Source organism: Neofelis nebulosa, chromosome 8 (assembly GCF_028018385.1).
Source record: "Neofelis nebulosa isolate mNeoNeb1 chromosome 8, mNeoNeb1.pri, whole genome shotgun sequence".
Taxonomy (NCBI): Eukaryota; Metazoa; Chordata; class Mammalia; order Carnivora; family Felidae; genus Neofelis; species Neofelis nebulosa.
Window position 1 is genome coordinate 65,997,441 of NC_080789.1, and position 21,598 is coordinate 66,019,038.

Genomic DNA, 21,598 nt, shown 5'->3' on the forward strand with positions numbered 1-21,598 from the left:
CTCTTTCTTTTGCCAAGAAGGGAAGTATATAGGCAGAGTCCGAGCCCTGCTGTTGCCCGCTGGGGCCCCGGGCCTGCTCTGTGACCAGCCCTAGGAAAGCACAACCCCCCTCTCCCCTGACCTGGTGGAGGGGCCCCACAAGAACAGCTCTCATTCCCTTCTTGCAGCCCTGCCTAAGCACTCTCTCCAACACTGCCATGCCTAGCATTTGATTTTTCTCCTTGGCAGGAACTGCTGATCCCTCCCATCCCCTCATAGGCTGCAGGCTGGTGGTCCTCCACTCACTCAGGGAGCCTTGAACACCTCCTTGTGTTGCCACCTGGTGGTCACTGGGTCCGCTTTGAGCTTTGTCTGCTTGGAGCTTTGCACCATGGCTTCTCCTGACTCCGTCCTGGCTGTTTCTCCGCGGGTGGCTTTGCCTGTGCCCCCTGTCCACGTTTCTGCTGATGGGGCCCTGGTTCCACCCACCTCCCCCAAAACCCCCGCTTCCTCTCCTGCCCTCACAAACCTAGGATGGCAAGTACGGTGCCGCCCTTGAGCACCTCCATGGAGCCGGAGCAGACAAAGTAGAGGGCCTGGAGAGCGTCCCCTTGGTGGATGAGGTACTCGCCAGGCGTGCAGAAGGCGGGACGCAGGGCCAGGGACAGTGCCCGCAGGCAGCCACGGCTCGCGGCCTCAAACAGAGGCAGCTGCAGAACCTCCTTGTGCAAGTGCATGGCGATGTCTGCGCGAAGCTCGTCTGGGAGGCTCTGCAGCAGCTGCAGGGGGGAAGCAGGTGGGGAGGTTAGTGGTGGCAGAATGCAAGGCAGCCTCCAGCCAGCCCTCTTTACATCCATCCCACTGGCCTTAGGAGCAAGGGGAAGTGTGGGAGGGACCTGAGGCTCCGTGCCTGTAGCCTGTACCGGCAGTGCAGGAGGCTGCCTCTGCCCCCCTCCCATCACTTTAGCCCACCGTGAGCTGCTTGGCTTTCCTCCTCCAGCCCAGAGCTGGATGTCGGTGAGCAGAGCCTCCAGGCCTAACAAGGGTGGAGAAAGGCCTTCAAGGCTTTTTGACTGCGCTCTGCCCCATGCTACTGCCCACTCCCGGGGAGCAGAAGCCAGAATTTTGCGTTCCTTGCCCCCCCAGCCCACTCCTGGGAATATTAGGCCAAGCGCATACTCCTGGAAGGAGCAAAGGCTGGAAGGGCCAGCCCTGGAGGCCTGCGCACCTCAGTGGTGTCGATACCGTTGTTCACAGCCCACGTCGCCTGGAAATACTCGAGCATGCGCTGCTTGAGGGGCTTGGGGATGCGGTGGATGCGGATGTAGTCTCGGAGGTCACGGGTGCGGCTGTGGTACAGAAAGCGGCGGGCGTACATGCGCTGGATGATGGCCGTCACGTTCCCAAACACCACCGCGTGCATCAGGGCTGGGGAGGGTGGCGAGAGGGGGTCACCTCCAGGCCCGGCCTGACACCATGCTGGACACATCTGTCCTCCCTCCCACCATCCAAGTCTCCTAGGCAAGACACGGGCCGCTGTGTGGCAGGGAGTCCTGCAGCCACATGGGACTCCCCTGGCCCTGGCTCTGTGTTCCTTCAGTCTCCCAAAGCAGAAGAACCTCTGAGAAGGACCTTGGGGCCCTGGGGGGAGGCGGGGAGTTGGGGCCACCTGGAGCCACAAGTCTGAGAGTGGGCCCAGGACAGGGAGAGCAGCAGGCCTCACCGCCAATGAGCATGGTGCAGATGGAGAAGATCTTCTCGGTGTCCGTGTTGGCGGACACGTTGCCGAAGCCCACGCTGGTGAGGCTGCTGAGCGCGAAGTAGAGGGAGGTGATGTAGGCGCTGCGTAGCGAGGGGCCGCCCAGGAGCTCCAGCCCCGTCCTGTTGGCCTCCCCGCTGACGCTGCTACAGTTGTCGTTCTGGCCGGAGCTGTTCCCTGCCACAGGGCTGCGGCCCACCAGGTAGTAGGGGGTCTCGAGTCGGCGGGCCAGCTCCTGCAGCCAGCCTGGGGAGGGGACAGGGCACACCTAAGCAAGTGGAACGGCACTGCCACACCACAGGCGCACGTGTGCCCACTGCTTCCCCCGGGGCAGGGGCCATGTGGATGCAGACCCCCCCCCCCATATCTTCCCACCACTTTCCTCCTCTGCCGGTCCAGCACACCCTGTCCACCCCCTCAACCCTGACCAAGACAAGCACGTGAGGACGAGGCTGTCGTCTCTCCAGCCGGCGTCTGCTGGTGCCGAGAAGGGAGCAAGGCGCATTGCACCCTCTCTCCCGTGGCTGCCACTGATCCCAGCCAACGGGCCGGCTGGAGGAGCACAGGGCCCACACCGGACAGTCTTGTTCCCAGGGACGGAGAGGTGAGGCCACCTCCTCTGCCCTGTCCACCCAGACTCCTCTTGCTCTTTCTCTGGGCTCACCTGCTCCCAAAGGCTGCTTCCCCCTCACCCCTCCCACGACCACACAAACCACCCAACCCCATGTTCGCATTCTCAAGCACACCGTGGACACGTGCATACGCACCATCAAGGCCACAGACGTGCTCTGCAGTTGAGAGGATGAGGACACACACGTATGAGCACATTCACAGGTGCACAGCCACAGCCACTCACACAGGAAAAGCCTGAGCGCACTTGGGAGAGAGACAAGGGCACACAGGTGCTTGCACTCAGACAGCCAGGTAGGCGAGGCGAACACGAGCACACAGGTAAGCACACTCAAAGGCCACAAACAGGCAGGCACCTGTGCACACACAGAGGCTCCTGAGCACACATGCAGACATGGGTCAGCCTGGGACACTGGGCAGAAGCTGAGAGTGCCCCAGTTCCCCCCATCAATCCCACACTCTCTGGCTTGGACTTGGCAGGAGGTGGAGCTGAGTACTGGGCTCTCTCAGGAGCTCTGGCTACCCACAGTCACTCTGAGCCCAGCTGGAAGCTTGTGGGAACTCTAGGGTGTTGGATGGGGGTTCCTGGGGTCCACAGAGGTCCCAGGGATCCTGGCAGAACCGGGGGTCACGGGGAGCAAGGGAGAGAGGGCTGATCTAGGGTGGAGACACAGAAGGCAGGTGCAGAGAGGGGGCTCAGGGTCTGTGGCTGCAATGGACCTCACCTCTCCACATGCGCTCTGCCCCTCCCACCTTGACACACCCAGCGTCCCTGCTCCACACTCTCCCTGCCATCTCTATGCCCCTCCTCACCCCCAGACCTGTTTATTCAGCGATCTCACAAACATGTGCCTCATGCACAACACCCGAGGGCCATGTGATGGGGCTCAAACTGACATGCTATGGGTTAGGGCTAGAGGGCTCCCTAGAAGAGAGGACATTGGTGTTTGGTCTCCAAGGATGGCTAGAGTTTTGACTCAGAGAAACTGAGAGAAGGTTGTTACCGATCTAGGGAAGGACATATTGGGCCATCCCTAGGGATGGTGACACGTGCAAGCAGTCGCTCAGCTTAGCTGGAGTGTGCGGTTCATACAGATGTGTCAAGGCCTGAGCCAAGGTGAGGACTTGCTCTCCTGTGACTCGACGTGTGCTGCAAGGATTAGCGGGAGCGTGCCAAGCTCGTCAGTCGCTCTTCAGCTGGGCCCGAGTTGAAGCCAGTTCCAGGTAAGGAGAGTGGGCGGCAAGGGGTGAGAAGCAGGAGGATGAGGGGAAGGTTCCAGAGGGGCCTGTCCTCTCTGTCTTGGCCATGGTGCATTGGCAGCTCCTGGAGCTGGTGGTGCGGGGAAGCTGTTCCGGAGGCCAGTGGCTTTCGTTGAGAAATGCCCCGAGTGATCTCCCTCAGCATTTAGTACAATCTTTTGAAAATGCAGCCCATCTCTATGGGGCTAATGGGAATAGCGGGAAGGAACTCTGTGTCTACATCACCCACAGCAAGGCAGAACCCAGGCAGGGAAGCCGGGAGCAGGGACCTCCCAGAGCCAGACCAGGAGGGGGCGCCACTTCCCCTCCAGAAATCCCTTCTGGGGCTGGACTCTGGGAGGTCTGGGTGTGGCTCTGACCCAGCTGGGGAGTCGCTTCTCTGGAGAAACAAGAAGGGGAAGATGATGTGAAGAAGGACTTGGAAACTCCTCTAATGTGAGCTAGTACCAGCCCAAAATAGAATGAAATTACTCCAGAACTTAGGGTGCAAGAATTAATATGAATATCTGCAAAACAGCCAGCCCCCCACTTGCCCATGTTCTCCATGGCGGGACTCAGAGCCCCTCCAAGAGCCAAAGATATTCTTCCCATCAGCTGAGCAGCCTCTGTGAGGTGGTCAGAACAAAGGAGCCACAGGGACCAGAGACTCAAGAGTGGCCCTATTTGGGCACAAACTGACCTGGGGATATGGTGTCTCAGCCCACTTTGGGATCAGGGCTTTGCATCACTATTATCTATCTCCTGGCCCACTGACCGTGTCGCCCCGTCCACCTCCATCACAGCCTCCCTCTGGGAAGGGCAGGTGCCAAGGAGCTGACACTGCCTGCAGCAGCCCGATTCTGTATGCTCGGCAACTAGAGCTTTGGGGAATATCCAAGTGGGCCTCTGGGCCACACACCAGTCTCCGCGGGCTTGGCAAGGGAGAGAGGATTTGCAAGAGCCTCCTTGGCCCTGGGAACTGATCGGAGCACGTTTCTAAGGCCCAGCTGGACTCCTGGTGACCCCACCAAGGAGCAGATGGTCATGCAAGGCCATCTGAGCAGCTGGCCTGCTGCCCATGGACTGGAACAAGCACTACAGGCCAGTTCCTGGGAAGCCACCAGAGGGCTGGAGGGTAAGGGAGGGAGAAGGTGTGTTGGGTTTTGGAGCCTCAGGGTATGAAGAGTTAGAACTGGCTGGAACAGAATGGTTCAGAGTTAGAGGAAGGATGGAGGTTGAGCTGGTGTAGTGGCACCATGGAATGACAGGGGACAAGGTGAGGGGAGGAGACAGGGCCAGGGCGGAGGAGGCTGACGGAGGGCCTCATTGCTCAGGGCAGAGGCGTAGAGCAGTTCAAACGGGTGTGGTTAGCAGAGTCAGGTGCCACAGGGACTTCAAGGGGATGCGGGTTTGGCCCTAGGAGGTCACTGCAACCTGCCGGGTACCATTTTGGGTGGAGAGGTGGGGGTGGGAGCCTTCCTGGCAGGAGTTAAGATGTGAGTGGGAGGCGAGCAGAGGGAGGAGTGGAAGTAGAGGTGAAGTGAAGGAGAGTGAGTACACCAGCGGAGCAGAGAGAAAGGCTGCATTTTAGGCCTGGGGGAGGGCAGAGAAGCAGCTGAGAGGGATGGGCCTGCATATAACAAGAGTGGGGAAAGGCCTTAGAGGGCAAGGTGTGGGGGGCGGGATTCCGAGAGGGTGGTGCGAAAGCACCAGGCACCAGAGGTACCCAGGAGGGCAGTGGCTCCCTGCACGGCCTTCTCCTGAGAAGGGTTGATTCTCAGCTGGGCAGAGGCCTGAAGAATGTGACAAAGGCTAAGGCCACAAGGAGGGCATGATGGGTGAGTAGGACTCCCCCGGGCAGCCCGCCAGGCTTTCTCCACTATGCCTGGCTGCTGAAGAACAGGCCTACCTCAAGGTAGTGGCTCTGTCACAGTCACACCTGTGTGCACGTGTGCACACACGCACACACGCGCACACGCACACACACACACACCAGCCCCCACATTCTTCTCACAAACACACACCTACTTGCATGTATGCCCCGGATACACATGCAGACTTGCACACATCCCTGACCCCCCATATCAGCTCACAAACACACCCGTGGACTCACATTTCCCTGACACACACACACTCGAGCAGACATATTCCTCTGTTACATATGTACACACACACTCTCCCCTCCCCCCCCCACCCCTCGCCGGAAGCCTCTGGTACCGATCTCCGGCAGCTCCGAGGCACTGCTCTCGATCTCCAGCTGGCCGATGTAGAACCAGACGCAGGCCACCCAGTGGGCGAGCAGGGCGAACACAGCCATGAGCAGGGTGAGCACCACAGCACTGTACTGCGAGTAGCGGTCCAGCCGCGGGAGCAGCCGCAGCAGCCGCAGCAGCCGCACCGTCTTCAGCAGGTGGGCCCCAAAGTACTGAGGTGGGGGGAGACAGGGAGGTCACCCCAGGGCCGGCCCCGCCAGCCCTGCCCCAAAGCCCACCCAATCCAGCCACACTGACCACGTTGACCTTGAAGGCATGTAGCAGGTCAAAGGGCAGCGCCGCGATGACATCCAGCAGGAACCAAGTGGTGACGTAGTGGAGGCAAATGGACTTTGGGGCAAATACCACCTGGCCTGACTTGGACACAAACGTGGTGCGGAAATTCAGCACGATGTCTGCAAGAAGTCGGGGTGGGACTCAGCATGGGGTAGCGGAGGGGCCACACCTTACTGGGCATTGACACTTTACTGGATATCTGACATGGCCTGGGGCCCCCTACCATCGTAGTTCACACAGAACTCTAAAGGGTGGATACTGTTATGCCCACTTGATGGAGGGAGAAACTGAGACTTGGAGAGGCTATCATCAGCTCAGGGTCATATAACCCATTAGCAGTAGAGGTATGTTTGGAACTTAGGTTTGATTTCAAAGCCCACAGGTCACAAACAGGGGGAGGGCGTGGGGGACACTTGTCAGCAGGCACAGGAAGCCATGCAGACTATCCCCATCAAAGCCCGAGGGGTGCCCGGCGTGGGGTGGGGTGGGAGGCACAGGGCACACGTACCAAGAATGAAGAGGACCTCCACAGCCAGATCACAGACGCTGGGGGCACTGCGGGCGGCGCTGGGCTCCCGGGCTGTGCTCACACACACGCTGTAGGGCACGGTGACAGCCACGTAGAGGGTGGCAAGCAGGATGAAGCCGTCCCAAGTGGCCCTCAGTGCCCCACAGTGCAGCAGGATGAAGGGTGACTTTCGGATGGCTGCTACTTTGTACTCAGGCAAGTTTGGCTTCTCCCCAAACACCCCCTGAGGGGGGGCAGGGCAGGTCCAGCCAGGGAGGACAGGAAATTTATAGAAGCTGAGTTGGATAGGGTCTGGGACAGGCAGCCACCTCCTTTCTCTCCCTGCATACTCAAAGCAACCTCTGACACGGGCATTAGAGCCCTCATGTTACAGATCAAAAGACTGAGGATCAGAGAGCCCACTGACTTAGCTGAGGGCACACAGCCGTTTAGGGGAAGAGCCGACATTGATCCAAGTCCCATCTGACTCCAGGGCCAAGACTATCTTTGATGGATCAGGCATCTGACATTCCCTCCCTCAGTCACAACCCCAAAGTGCTGGTGGGGCCTGGGTGGTCCCCTGGACATCCTCTCTGTGCTGGGCTTAGTTCCCCTCCTCCATCTCCTCAGCCTGCCCCTATGGTGCCCTGCCCCCCAAACACACACCCTTATGCGCAATCCACCTTATTGAGCTTGTGCTTGCCCTTGGGCTGCTTCTGCAGGTGCCCAGACAGGTGGTAGAGCACAGCCCGGCTCCGCCGCCGGTTGGCATTGAAGCCTTTGGCTCCTGCCCGGCCATATCGGCGCCGGCCACCACCTGCAAAAGAGGGGCCCGTGAGGATGGTGGGGGGAGTGCCCACACCCCCTAGCTAGGGTCTTGTGTGGAGGACACCAGTTGCTGGCCCATGACCTGGGCCAGTCTGACTCATTGACTGGTTAGTCTGTTTAGAGTTGGGGACTTCAGCATCCTTACCTCCAGGGGCACTTACAGACACTCTTCCCCATGCCAACTTGCAGGAGAAGGAGGTCTGGATTAAGGCAAAGGCTGGAAAGGATCTCCATAGGGAAAGGCCTGAGACAGGAGAGGGGAGGTGGTTCCCAGGCCTGGGGGGTGGGTAGGGGGGATGGAGAGTACCCCTAGCATCCCCAGCTGCCCCCAGTGACAGCCTTGTGAGCTGGCCGTAAGGCCTCCCCGGTCCTTGGAGGATACAAGAGGGGAAAGGTCCCAGGGACTAAAAGAGGGCTTTGGATGGGACTCCCAGTCAGCTCTGTGTGAGGGAAAGGTACCAAGTGGGTCTGCACTGGGCCCCACTAATTGGTCCGAAAATGGTACTTTGCGGGCACTAGCGGAGTTTGTTTGCTTTCCGTTTCTTAGTAAAGTTGACTTCAAAACTCCAACTTTGTCTCAACTGGTCTCTTTGGAAACAAGCGTTCCATACCTGGGCATGTGGAGATGAGAGCAGCACAGGCCTCTCACCCAGCAAAGTGGGACTCAGTGAGTGCAAGAGGGTGGGGGGACCCGTGAGCCCAAGCTGGGTGCCAAGGCCCCACCCACAGCAGCTAAAATCAACAGCCCCACGGGCACCCACCTGTCTCCTTCCAATTGTCAGGGCCCCCTCGGTTCTTGGTGTCACTGATATCCTTGTGAGAGACCAGGAAGAGGGCCACCTCCCCTTTCTCATTCTTTATGGGTATCACATCGAGGAGACACCAGAATGGGAGCCCTGGGCACAAAGACAGACTTAGCCTAGCTCCTGTTCTCCACCTTGCCCGAGGTGACAGAGGTTCCACTGCCACCCCCCGCCAAGACACAAGCAGGATGGGGGCTTTTCTGGGAGTGGAGCGGCGGCCTGGCTCCATTTAGGACAGGGCTTGATGGAACAGAGAGGGTGGGGGAAGACAAAGGAGAGCAGAGATGACCATCAGACATGTGTGTTCATAGACCTGTCCTACTGAGACCGGGACATTTTTCCGCTTAATTGGGAAACTCAAGGTCAGAAATTGAGTGGAGACTGAGGCTGAGGTGGGGATGGAAGAGAGAAGCCAAGGGACAGTGGATGGGGCGGGGAAAGTAAGGGGATGTGGGAAGACAGGATGGGATGGGGAGATGGAGAAGATGGGGATGGAACACAGGGGCAGTGGATGGGGTGGGTGCCAGGCTGGGTGAGGCCTCAAAAGTGAGGTGGGCTGGCCAGGTGGCCCCTCACCGCTCTTCCGGTACAGGATCAGCTCAGCCTTGAACTCCTTGTGCTCATCCAGCGCCTTGCGGATCTGTTGACGGACAAGCTCACTGGTGTCTGGCCCATAGAGGAAGGAGCAGGCGCAGCCCCGCTGCATGACCTCGGCCCGGGAGAAACCCGTGAGGTCGCAGAAGCCATCAGAGCAGTAGACCACGGGGAAGAGCCCCGCCACCTGGGCATTGCCCAGCACGAAGTTACTGTCTGCAAAAGAGCACCTCTCAGAGGAGGCATGGGGTGGAGGGGCACAGGGTCTACCACCCCTCTTTCCTAAATGCCTGCAACCAAAGGGTGGGTGTCACGAAACCCAAGAATTCTGTGTGTGTGTGTGTGTATGTGTGTGCGTGTGTGTGTGTGTGTGTGTGGCTGGGGGTTAGGGCAGGCAGGTGTGGTTTATAAACAGGAATCAGTGTGTCACCTGTGTACCAGTACCCTGCAAGGGTCCACTCCTAGCCACGTGTGTATGTGTATATTCAGGAATCAACACTGAGGTTGGTGAATGCGGCCCTGTGTGGGAACTGTGCCCTCTGGACCGAGTCCTGAGCAGCTTGGGGTATAGGGTAGGGCTGGGATGCCCAAAGAGGGCTGCACAACCAGCCCTAGGCAGCCACAGCCCCACTCATACCTCTGCCAGGTCCATTCATGGCTGTCTGGCTCCTCTCACTGGAACCCACCTGGATGGGAGGCGGTCCAGGCCACCATTCAGCCTGCACTTTTTTGAACCCCAGCTGCCTGACGGGGCTCAGGAATTAGTGAATGTGATAAAAAATGGGGGTGTAAGCATGGTAGCTGCACAGCACTGCCTGAAGCTAACAATGTATTGGGGAGTGGGGGCACTGAATCAGCAGGCTGCAGGATGGAGAAGCCGGTGTGTGTGTGTGTGTGTGTGTGTGTGTGTGTGTGTGTGTGTGTGTGTGTGTGTGTGTATTGGGGCAGGGGGCTGCTCAGTGATGGGCTCCCACCACCTATCAGGAACTGCAAGACCATGAAGTGTGCCAAGCAGAGAGCTGGGAAGCCCCACTGGGGGTGAGTGTGAGGGAGCAGGAGAAGGAGGGAGGGGGTTTTCACGACTTTCCCTGTGCTCAGAGCCCTGGAAACCCAGGATCCAGAAGCTCTGGTCGCCTACTCCAAACTTCCCCAATCTTGGTAGGAATACCCAAACCTATCTTTGGGGGTCTAGAGGGGTCCTTTGGGTTTAGGCTGGTGAGTTTAGGCGGTGAGGTGAGCTTGGACAAACAGTGCGCTCCCAAATCCCGCCTACTCTACCTCCTTTGCAAACCTTTTTCCTAAATCTGATTTTTGAACCCTCCGGCTGTCCCTGAGCACCGCTCCTCTCCCTCACCCCCCACCCCGCCCCTCCACTTTTATGTTAGTCGGTGGGATAGCTCCAGACTCAGGAACAGGGTGGGTTAGATTGACTAGGTAGGGGTTCGATCTCTAGCAAACAAATAGCATCCGGGGCCCCAAACCCTGAGACTTCTGGCCGTCTTGCCCAGCCTCGTGTAAAGTTGACCCTGGACCTTTTGGGAAACGGCGTCTGGAAGGAGATGGTGGTCCCCGCTACAATCAGGGCGTTGGGGACAGAGGGTGAGAACAGGAAGGAGCCAGGCTGAGATGTCGGGGAGCGGGACCTGCGGGAACCCTGGCAGGGAACGGCTTCTCTGGGAGCCAGTGGAGTGAAGGTCAGACTCACGCGTGCCGTCGAAGCGCGTGGCGATGGTGTCCAGGAAGGTGTTCTGCGGCGCCAGGAGTCCCCGCATGGCCGGCATCTTAGGCGGCCGTGGCCGCCTGCCCCATCCCTCCGGGGCGCGGGGGCTCAGCGCCGGGGGAGGGCGCCCAGCTCGGCCGCCCCCCACCGGGCCCCGCGCCCCCTAGCGCAGCCGTCGGAGGCTGAAACCCACCCCGGGTTCGCAGGCCCAGCCAGCAGCCGGTGCGCGAGGGGGCGTCCCCGCCGTCGGGGCCCGGAGCATGGCGCGCGGCCTCTCGCGTCCTGGCCGCCCACGAATGCCGGGCTCCAGACTCGGCGCTCGCCGCGCTCTCCGCACCTTCCGCTCGCGGCGGCGGCAGCAGCGGCAGCGGCTCCCGTTTCGGCTGCGGGTCGGCTCCTGCTCGGGCTCCGCTCGGCGCCGGGTCCCCGCAGCTCCCGCGGTCTGTCGGGGAGAGGAGGCAGCCTCCCTCCCTTCCTCCGGCGCCCGCCGCCTGCACCGGGGTAACCATGGAGACGGGCACACCCAGGCAGGGCCGCCTCCTTAAAGGGACAGGCCTCCCGCCTAGGGATCCCCTCCCCTTGGGACCTCGGTGGGGGCAGGGGAGGCGGCGGCCCCCCTACCCCCGCCGAGCCTGCTGCCCGAGCCGCCCCAAGCCGCCCCGCCCGCCCCTCGGAGAAGACCGGCGAGCGCCTGGTCCCGCTCGGGCTGACTCAGCGCAGGGGCGAGGCGTCTTTCTCTGCAGCATGGGGGTTCGCACAGAGCCTCGCAGACTCTCCTCCCCCGGAGCGACCAGAGGAGAACTCCGGCGGGGGGGGGGGTGCGCGGGGAGGGCTGGGGGGGGGGCTCTGTGTTTTAGAAGACGCTTTCCCCGAGGAAAAAATGTAAAGGGAAAGGGGGCTGGGCGGTGGTGGGAGGTGGGGAAGGCAGGCAGAGGGACCCCAACTGTACGGGAAAGTCTAAAAGGAGATGGGGTGGAGGGTGTCTAAACGCAGCTTCTGGGCATCCAAGCCTTTGTCAGCCTCAACTTGACCCTCGTCACTGGGAGGTGCAGCTGCAGACAGGAGCTATCAGGAAACGGGAGGGTGGGTAGCCCTGGAAGTAAGGTTGAGACGCTCTCGGTGAGTGCCGGTGGTGGTGGTGGGTGTGTGTATGGAAAGGGTGTGGGATATTTCTACTCTTTGTCACCTTTTGCCTCTCAGGCAGCTCCCGAGGGTCAGGTTGCAAATACAGCGGACGGGTAGGACGTCAGACACTGGGAGAACTTCTTAGCCTGGTGCGTGCGGATCCCTGGCGAGCGAGCGAGCGGGGAGTGAGAAGGACCCGGCCAACGCTGCCCCAACTCCTCGAGTCCCAGAGTAGCGGGCTCTGCGCTGCGGGGGGAGCGGTGGCTGCAGGGACCCCTCCCGTGAGAGGGTGGGAGGAGGGGCCGGGCGGGGCCGAGCGGAGCGGGGCCGGGGCGGCAGTCTGTAGCTTGTCTCCGCGCTGCGTCGGTCCCCCCGGCTCGCTCTGCCAGCGCCGCTCCTCCTCCCTCCCACGATTTGCCAGCGAGCGCGGCTACCGCCCGCGCCCAGAGGAGCCGCCGGGGCCAAAGCAGCAATTTGTTCCCCAACGGGTGAAGCGGGAAGCCCAGCACCCCCGCCCCTCAAAGAAACACATCCACAGCCACCAGCCTCGGAAAGAAAGGAGTGTCGCCCGCTCCACCCACCCCTCGTCAGCGACACGGGCCAAAGCCCCAGGCACCTGTATTTAAATGAGCTGGTGCTTTAGGAGGAAAGGGAGGAAGCGTCCTCCTCCCCAGGTCCTCCGAATCCTGGAATCCCGCTCCCAGGAAGAAAGACCCCAAGGAACCTGTTCCCCACGCCCACCTCCACAAGCAAAGTCAGCCCTCCTCCAGCCCATCATCACACCCTCCACGCCAAGTTCAAGCATTCTGCTAGGAGAGGGTGCTCTTTGGTAGGAGTCCGCTCGCTTGGAGACCAGACCAGGGGGTGGTTGAAAGCACACAACTTGGTTTGACTATAGTCCTGCCACTTGCTACGTGGTTTTCATTCGGGACCCAATTTTCTCCTTTGTGAAATGGAGATAATAAATAATAACGACCTCAGAGGGTTGTTAGGAAGATTAAATGAGTAAAGGACTTAGAACAGTGTGTGACATTTGCATCATGTAAATGTTTATTATCTGATTTTGAATCTCATTGAACCCCTATGAAATAAGGTAGATGCTACTTACACTCCACCCACAAATGAAACAGAGGAAGAGAGACAGAAAGAATGGGAGAGGGAGAGAGGTTTGCTCACAGTAACCGAGCTGGTAACTGGCAGAACTAAGGTTCCAACCATGACAATCTTCCAAACCCAGGTCCAGAGTCTGCCTCATTGCAGCACAGCCGTCCCCACCAAGGACCCAGAAAGAGCTTAAGGTTAGCTGGGGACTGGTTATCTGGGTTGTAAATCAGATCCAGGTGGCCTTCCAGTCGCCCGGTGTAAGTGCCAGGTGTTTAGGCTTTCGGGCTTCCAGCTTTTCAGCCTGGGCTGGTCTTGGTTATTAAAGACAGTGGTTTGGACATTAAGACAAACCCAAACCAGACACCTTGGGTCAGTGTGAGCAGGCAGTAGATGGCATGTGGGGGTGCCCCGAAAGAATTAGTAGTTTACATTTATTGAGCATTGGGTGCCAAGCACTGTGCTGAAGCAGAGGGGCTAAATTTCTAAGATGCACTGCCTCCTCCTGCAACTCCAGCCTATTTTGGCACCCTAGTCCCCCCAATACTAGAAAATATACTAACCTTTATTGAATGTTATGATCACTCTTCTTATCCCAGAATGAAACAATAATGTTCTGGTCTTTAAATCCCTTTCCCCACTGCCCTTCAAAGAATTTGTGGGAATGTGAATATGGGGTGGGGGTTGCAGCCACTGCCCAAGTCCTTCCTCTGAACTGACCGGGTTTAAGATGCCCCTTCAGCCCAGAGGCAAATTTTCAGGCATAGAGCCTCCTGCTCTCTTCCCTCTTTCACTTCACCTTGTCCCTCAGGTCTTCCCCTCAGCTAACACTAACAAATTCCATGCCTCCTCCTTCCACACCTCCCTCACCCCCCCCAGCCCCAATACAGAACAGTGTGTGACATTTGCATCATGTAAATGTTTATTATCTGAGGGGCAGGGACTCACATTTAGGAGACCAGAGAATGGGGGTTGGGGAGGAGCTGAGAAGTGAACAGGGTACTGGGAGGTCAGGGAGCACCGTAAGCCCCTTTCCTCTCTCATTCCCCCAACTCTTGACCCATTATTGGGCCACGGTGGCAAGTCACAGGGAGGGGAAGGTTGAGGGGGAGCCCTGTTCAGAGACAGCTCAAAGCCATTGTCAAAAAGAAGAAACTCGGGAGCCTGCATTTTGGAGCTGCCGTGGGAGGCCTGTGGGAGTATCTACAAAAGGAACTAAGAGAGAGAGAAGAGTGAAGCAAGGGAAAAACCACTCAAGACACAAAAGATGGAAAAAGCACCCTGCCCCCCAGAGCGCAGGCAGAGTCACTGTGTGCAGGGGGTGAGAGCAGGTGGCTGTCGAGGAACAGAGCCCAGGGGCCCCTCCCTTCTCCTCCCCTCTTCCCACTCTCTTCCTCCTTTCTGGAGGTCCCCAGGTCTGTTTCCAGCCTTGCTCTCTCAGCCAATGGTGCAGGTTCTGCTTCTAAGGCTGTGGTGAGCGATGGGAATCTTAGCCTTTCAAGTCAGACCAGTCTGGATTTGAATTCTAGCTCTTCCACTGATGACCTTGGGTGGCAATAGGAGCGGGGTGGGGGTGGGTGTTAATCTCCAAGAGCATCAGTTCCTTCATTTGTGAAATGATCTTTCCTTAAAGGATTGTTGAGTGAGATGAACTAAGTGGTTGGGATTGTTATCAGTCCTCCTAAGTGCTTGCCCTGGGAATGCAGAAATGAGCGCAGGGTGAAGCCTCACTGAAGGTTCGCCATCTCAGAACAAACAAACATTCTGGAAAACTTCAAGGCCTCCACTACTTGGCCAATCCTTGGCTGTGTCATTCTAGGTCATTCCTTTTCTGTTAGTGGAGGATCCTAGCTATTGTTGAGTAAACCACAATACATTTTCCAACAAGGGAATCCTGGAAGATACATGGTTTTACTTACAGATCTGCAAACTGTTGTGGATCATATGGCTAGGAAGTGGAGGAACCAGATGCGAATCATGATTTGACTGGGTCGACAGGAGTTTGTCACTGTGCCATCTTGCTGGGGTGCTTTGTCCTGTCCTTTGCTAAACAGCCTATTCAAAGGGGACGGTATGGTCATTTTGACGGGAGGTCAGATAGTGACCTATAGCGAGTGCCCACAGTGCCTGGCAACCCGGACCTCGAACCACGAACCACGAACCACAAACCACAAACCGCGGGGAGCCCCATCAGCCCTGCAGGGAGGGGAACCCACTGCAGTCCTGCCTGTGGCAAGCAGGGGAGTGACTATGAGAAATCTCAATCTCAATCTGCGTGTTCCAGCAACACCAGAAAACGGATTTGTTTGAAATCCAGTTACAGGGAAAGCCTAACTGGGTTAAGTTGAAGAGAGACATAAAAAGGAGACCTGACTTTTCCCTGAGGAATCAGAGTGGGTGGTATTTGTTCCTGCTGTTTTGACGGCAGTGAAGGGGCGGGTGGGCTGGAGAACAGTTGCGCTGGTGGTAGTGACGGTGGGTGAGTTTCCTCACCCAGAAAGATCTTCAGATAATGTTTCCCCCTTGGTTAAGGAGCAAAGTAGGTGACAAAGCTGCCTCAGCACCTGGGTGGAAATAACGCTCCCTGACTCTCCCCTGGGAAACTCCAGCTTCAGCCTCACTCCTGCACGCTGCTGCAAGGGTGACTGTTTACCCGTGTGAACGCCATCAGTCTCTGGCCTACCCCGCCCAGGAACTCAGAAACTGGGGATGAGGGTGTGCTTTTCCGACATGTATGGCAGACAGACAAGAGGGCACAGAGCTCACCATGCTGGAGGGATACGCGCTCAGGAGAAAACCTACAGAAGGAATAGGATAACTGAGGCATTATTTTTTTGGTTAATAAATCTGTCTGTCTGGAAATAGGGGAAGTCTTTTATACACTTTTTAACGGGGCAGGAGAGACAGAAAAGCAGAATTATGGTAAGTTCAACTTGTCACAGGTTAGCTTAGACACCAGGGTACTGTTGTGCAGCACCTGGCTAGATACCTCCTCTCACCCATCCATGGAGTAGTTGCCACTGTGTCCACTTTACAGTTCAGGAAGCGGTTCAAAAATGTTATTTTCCCAAGGTCAGTCGGACACAGAGCTACCTAACTGAAGCCAGAATTAAAATCCAAGTGTATGTCTCAAAAGTCCAGGGTCTTTCCACCTTACCATACTGCGTAGCCACCACGCATGGCTTCCAAGAGTTTAAGGAAGAGCTGAGAGCTCTGTTTCCTTCACCTGCCAAGTGGCTGAAGAAAGAGCTGGAATCATTTGTCTATGCCTCAGAACTCAGCATAGTTCCCAGCACACAGTAGGTGCCTCAATGTTCGAAGGAAACAACGTGCTCGGGTGGCTCATACAACCGAAGTCAAACTTGATTGATTTAAAAGTTCCCTTCTTCTGGCTACCAGGATTATGGTCTGGTACTCTGAACTGGCTAAAACAGTGATGAAACGGCTCCTTGGTTGGTGACCTCACAATATGTGCTGATTTGAACGACTTTTTCTTCCATGAAGTATGCTACCTCATGGATACAATCCCTACTAGGTGGGACAAGAAGGTGGGATGAATCCTGTAAAGTAGGCAAGACAAATCTTCATTTTGTTAGGTCAAATGGCAGAATTTCCAGTAGGTAACAAGTCATTACTTCACTGATAACTAATAAGTATAGGTCAGTTCACAGACTGATTAACCATGCATGCTGGGTTTTCCAGGTCACCTCCAACCTAAAACAGTTTATCTTGCTCTTCCCAACACATACATCATCATATGACTGTACCCTGGGTTGGGATTCTGAAATGTGAGGTCACCCTACCTATAAACCACTGAACAAAAGGCCTGACCACCCCTTGGTATAGTCCTACTGTAAGCCGAGGACTGTAAGCTTCTTCCGTTTTACTCATACCAGACAGGATGGCTCTTTCATGCGACACTACCTAGTATTGTTTTATTCAATGCGTCAGTTGCCCTAACTAGTTTATCAGCCCATGAAGGGCTGTATTTTACTTATCTTTACCTCTCCTTAGCTTCCAGCTCAGCAACTGTACAAAGCACAGTTGGTGAGAGTATAAATCCAAGCATCTTTAAGAGAACTTACCAATAACCATATGGCCCAGCAATTCCATCCTAGGAATCTGCCCAATAGATATACTCTCACAAGTAAGAAATGATATATGTATAAGATGCTCATTTCAGCAATACTTAAAAACTGAAAACTATCATTAAAGACTGGTTAAACTAATTATGATGAGTTTATACAATGGGATACTGTGCAACCACAGAAAGAACAAGGTATATTTATGAGTACTGACATGGAAAGAGATCTAAGTGGTGTATATTCTTATGAGATATGTGTGCTAATATAGAAGATCTCCAGAAGGGTCCACAAGAAACTTAACAGTGGCTGCCTCTGGGGAAGGGACAAATAGTCCAGAGTGGGGTGGAGGCTTATTTTTTACCATATAACCTTTTGGACTGCTTATAGATTTTTTCCTTTTTACCATTTACATATATTGATTTTCTTAAAACAAATACTAGCTATAAAAAGAGGACAAGTGAAAAAAGCAAGCTATAGAGGAGTATGCATAATATGATCCCCATTTATGTAAATGAAAGAAAAATACATATTTGCATGTTTGGATTTGGAAAATTTGTGGAAAGATATATAAGAAACTTATCAGTGATTTCTTCTCAGGAGTGAGACCAGGTAGGAGAGGATTTTTAAATTTCCATCATGTATCCTTTTTAAAGGTTAAAAAGAAAAAACCATACAACTTTTTCAAAAAATGAATTTTAAAAATTGCCATAAATAAGGGGCCTAGGAAGTATTTGGTGTTCCTAATGAAGCCACGCTAATTTAAATTTTCTCTCTCAAGTGGTATACAACTGACAGTGCTAAACCACCCGAAGTTTCAGTCCTATGTTTAGGCTGTGAAAAGGGCAAGACACTGATCTTTAAGAGGAAGGGGAAAGGAAGGGAAATGACAATTAGGCAGGGCACCTCTGAACACAGTGGGCACAGCCCAGGGCACAGAGCCTCCCTTCTCTTGGGAAGCCCAGAGCTACTACAGGGAGCAAGAGATAGGCTGTACAATTCAAACTTAAGATAAGCCTAACCTCAGGGTGCCTGGGTGGCTCAGTCGGGTAAGCGTCTGACTCTTGATTTTGGCTCAGGTCACAGTTTAGTGAGTTCACAGTTGAGTGATCTCACGGTTTAGTGAGTTTGAGCCCCACGTCGGGCTCCACACTGACAGTGCAGAGCCTGCTTGAGATTCTCCCTCACTCTCTCCCTGCCCCATCCTGCTCCATTCTGTCTCACTCAAAGTAAATAAATAAGCTTAAAAATTGCCTTAAAAAAAAAAAAAGATAAGCCTAACCTCTCTTCACTGGAAGAAGGTCCAACTGACAAATTTAGGAGAATATTTGAAACATGAAATCCTAAATGAATTATGGCTTAGACATATTATTTTCAAAAAGAACTATTGAATGCATATAGTATCCTTGTTTTATAAAGACAAAACAAAAAGTTAAAAGCCTATATATGCATGTGTATATGTATATATATGTTCTGAAAAAGGTCTATAAGGATATATCCCAAATTATTGAGTAATTACCCCTGAGGAATAGAAAGGGAGGGTGGAAAACTTTAATTTTTTTCTTTTATAATTGCTATTATTTGACTTAAAAAAAAACTTTAACATTTATTTATTTTTGAAAGAAAGAGAGTGTGAACGGGAGAGGGGCAGAGAGAGAGGGAGACACAGAATCCAAAGCAGGCTCCAGGCTCTAAGCTGTCAGCGCATTTTAAACATTTAAACATTTTAAACACTACTTCTGTCATTAAAAACAAAATGTAAAAAAAAAAGTGTAATTTTTAAACTTTTTATTATCATACCAAAACATCTTCAAATATTCTTCTATAATGAGGTTTTAATTTTAACATGAAAATGTTTCATTTTTTTTTTTTTAGTAATCTCTACACTTAGGATGGGGCTTGAACTCATGACCTGGAGATCAAGAGTCATATGCTCTATGGACCGAGCCAGCAAGGTGCTCCTCAACTTCAAGGTGGTTTTGACAAACATGCAGCCTCCCATCTTAGAAGGTTGGTTTGCCTGGATACAGGGATAGACCACACTGACCCTTCAAGATCACTTCAATCTCTGGACTTTCTATAAAGTATAGGGAAGCAATTAATCATAAAAGCAGGGCTTTTCCTGGATACCCAGCAGGTTGATGGTGTTGGACAAATTCCCCAAAATGAGGGGATCAGCCCTTTAAAATGGCTTCCTAGTATTCCTGGACTACTGTTTTCTTTACTGAAAGACACACACACACACACACTCACTCTCACTCTCTCTCTCTCTCTCCCTCTTTCAATCTGTTCAACCAACCTGAACCCTGGCAGCTCAGCTTCAGCCAAAGAGCCAAGGGAAGCCCTGAGGCAGCTAAGTTCTGCACCACTGCCACTTACAGTCTGGGCTTCAGACTCGGGAGAACAAATGCTGGAGAAAGAAAAAGCTCTGCTGTTGCTAAATCATAGATGCTGGGGGTGGGGGCGGGGTGAGGGGTCTGGCCCCACTGCCACCTGCTACATGCAGGAGCTCAATTATACCGTTACACTCACTACTCCTGTCAAGGGACAGGCAGTGGAGGAGAGGGGTTGCTCGGGAGAGCTGCTGGCAGCTGTGGTTTTTCTCAACCGGCAAGCTTCCTTTGGAAAGTCACCGTTCCCTACACTAGGAATCTTTTCCCACAAGGAACAGCTGCATTTGCTCATGCTGGCTTCCGCATTTTCATCTGGTTCCGAAGCTAAGCAGTGGACAAATGACTTAGGTCTCTGACATCCTCATTTAAGCCCCGAACAAGCTGTCCGGGTGACTTCTACCCCATGAGGCCCAAAGGAAACCAGAGAATGAAATGAAGTCATTTGCTGCCGTGAAACAAATGTGGGAACATTATGCAGTTGTTTTTATTTTTCCAACTATAAAGACTGGCAATTTGTTGATGGGTAACACCTTAGATTAACACTAATTATATTGCTATAAATTTGGTTGAGGATAAGAATAGGATTCAGGAACAATGGAGAACAATAACAACAAAAATCTTCAAACATTCTTGAAACAAAGAAACACTTTTTTTTCCCCCTTTAATTAAATGCTTCTTTCCCACAGACTTCCCTAGACTGGTTTGCAGTCTAAGGCCATAGGAAACGAGGCTTTGGGCATTCTGAAGAGACTGCAGATTAAGCTATAGCGCCAAGCAGGAGACTAAAACCCTGACCTGAGTGTGTCAATCTTAGGCATGTTCTGGGAGCAGAGGCAGATTCTCAAATGTTTCCCAGCGTTCCTTCCTTTTTACCAATTAAATTTCTGCTTCTCTGGTTAATTCAATGTAGTACACAATTCCCTCGCTGCCTTTCCTGGTTATACTGTTGTGTAGAGGGAAACTGCCAGGAATGTATCACTTCTGCTTAGGCTGCAAAGGCAACTGGACTAGTTCTGATCCATCTCCTCCTGAGAGCCTCAACAGTAGGGAGTTGCTGAGGAAGGCCTCTTCGGGGAACTGAAAGGTCGGGTGCCCTGGGAAGAACATCGCTTACCCTTGGGAAACCTGGCATCGGTTGCCTGTGATTCCTGGTGGAAGTGACCAATCAGACTCAATCCGTGCCATTGGGAAAGGTCAAGGGAAAAAACAGCTTCCCCTCCAAAAATGGTAAAGAGGAAATGAGGAGAGAAGAAACCCAAAATATTCAGAATGGCATAAAAAGTGGTATGTGTAAACTTCTTTTTGTTATTACATCTAACTATAAGTTTCCTAAAGTCCAGTTACCAAGTTGAATTGTGTGGGATAGAGGAGAGAGGCCAGTTGGAGCTGCCTTCAAGAGTTCACAGCTTCAAGCTGAGAGGTCCTAGGTTTGCGCTGGGGGAGCCCCTTTTTGAATGAGGGCTTGGGGGGGAAGGGCTCCATGCTGGCTCCAGTTCCATTGGTCCCTGCAGAGTGGGCCTGGCCCCGTTCACTAATGTTTCCTGATGCCTGGGATGGAGCATTCTGATACCTGGAACTAGATGAATACCATGAGCTATTTCTGTAACGACCCACACTGTCATGTCGCCCTGGGTTCATGGGGTCATTCGACTTTTGGCCTTGTGGCCTGTAGCTCTGTCCTCCTCGTCTGTTCCCCGGCAATACCTGAGGATAAAAGAATACAATGTTCAAAGAACTCTGGCATTATGGCACTCTGTCTGTTCCAGTTCAGCTTACAGGAGTATTCTTAAAGCCTAAATTGTGGTATCCCATAGTTGGGACTCAGCTCTCTCTCGAGACTCCCAGAATTCTGTCAGCCAATCCAACTTAGCCCACTACTCCAGAATTCATGTATCTTCCACTATTTTACCCCACCTTTCATCCCTAGGCTCTCCACTGAAGAGGACTTCACTTTTCTTTAGCTGGACACAAAAAGAAAGCTAAGGAGGAAGAAAGAACACTCTTGGGCTGTTACAAGCCCTTTACTGGGCAAGTATCTTATCACATGCCTGAACTCTGAGGACTGTAAGCCATTTGTAAAGATAATGAACACCTGGAATAATAAAATAAACGTCTTTACAATCTGCTTGGCTATACATTATGAAGCACAGATTAAATCATGCTGCTGTGACATTTAGGACATCTCTCACATTACGACCCAGAAAGCTTATGGCATGTGGTTTTATTTTTGTCCTCTACTTCCAATGTAATACCAGTTCTGCAGGATTGCTAACAGCGCTGCCTTGGAT

At 53.9% G+C, this 21,598-nt stretch overlaps 2 protein-coding genes across 6 annotated transcripts in view; both read right to left on the reverse strand.

The window, feature by feature from the left end:
- The window catches only part of KCNH3 (potassium voltage-gated channel subfamily H member 3), a 17,645-nt gene extending 6,342 nt beyond the window's left edge, over nt 1-11,303 (reverse strand). Inside the window, exons 1-10 of one of the 4 annotated variants that reach the window (XR_009265727.1) lie at nt 10,595-11,303; nt 8,872-9,105; nt 8,254-8,388; nt 7,348-7,481; nt 6,665-6,908; nt 6,118-6,275; nt 5,825-6,032; nt 1,703-1,984; nt 1,208-1,407; nt 509-758 (exon numbers count right to left, since the gene is read on the reverse strand). Coding sequence is in view for 3 of the 4 variants with exons in the window: in XM_058742884.1 (XP_058598867.1) it covers nt 509-758; nt 1,208-1,407; nt 1,703-1,984; nt 5,825-6,032; nt 6,118-6,275; nt 6,665-6,908; nt 7,348-7,481; nt 8,254-8,388; nt 8,872-9,105; nt 10,595-10,670 (1,921 nt within the window). In the remaining variant the exon portion in view is untranslated. The remainder of the gene's footprint in view (nt 1-508; nt 759-1,207; nt 1,408-1,702; nt 1,985-5,824; nt 6,033-6,117; nt 6,276-6,664; nt 6,909-7,347; nt 7,482-8,253; nt 8,389-8,871; nt 9,106-10,594) is intronic. The other 3 variants (XM_058742884.1, XM_058742886.1, XM_058742885.1) reach the window with 3 other exon arrangements.
- An 8,469-nt stretch (nt 11,304-19,772) lies between these two features.
- SPATS2 (spermatogenesis associated serine rich 2) overlaps nt 19,773-21,598 on the reverse strand; it is a 151,218-nt gene continuing 149,392 nt past the window's right edge. For both annotated transcript variants that reach the window (XM_058742895.1, XM_058742896.1), the window contains one exon: nt 19,773-21,014. In XM_058742895.1, the coding sequence (XP_058598878.1) occupies nt 20,703-21,014 (312 nt within the window). In that variant the 3' untranslated portion in view covers nt 19,773-20,702. The remainder of the gene's footprint in view (nt 21,015-21,598) is intronic.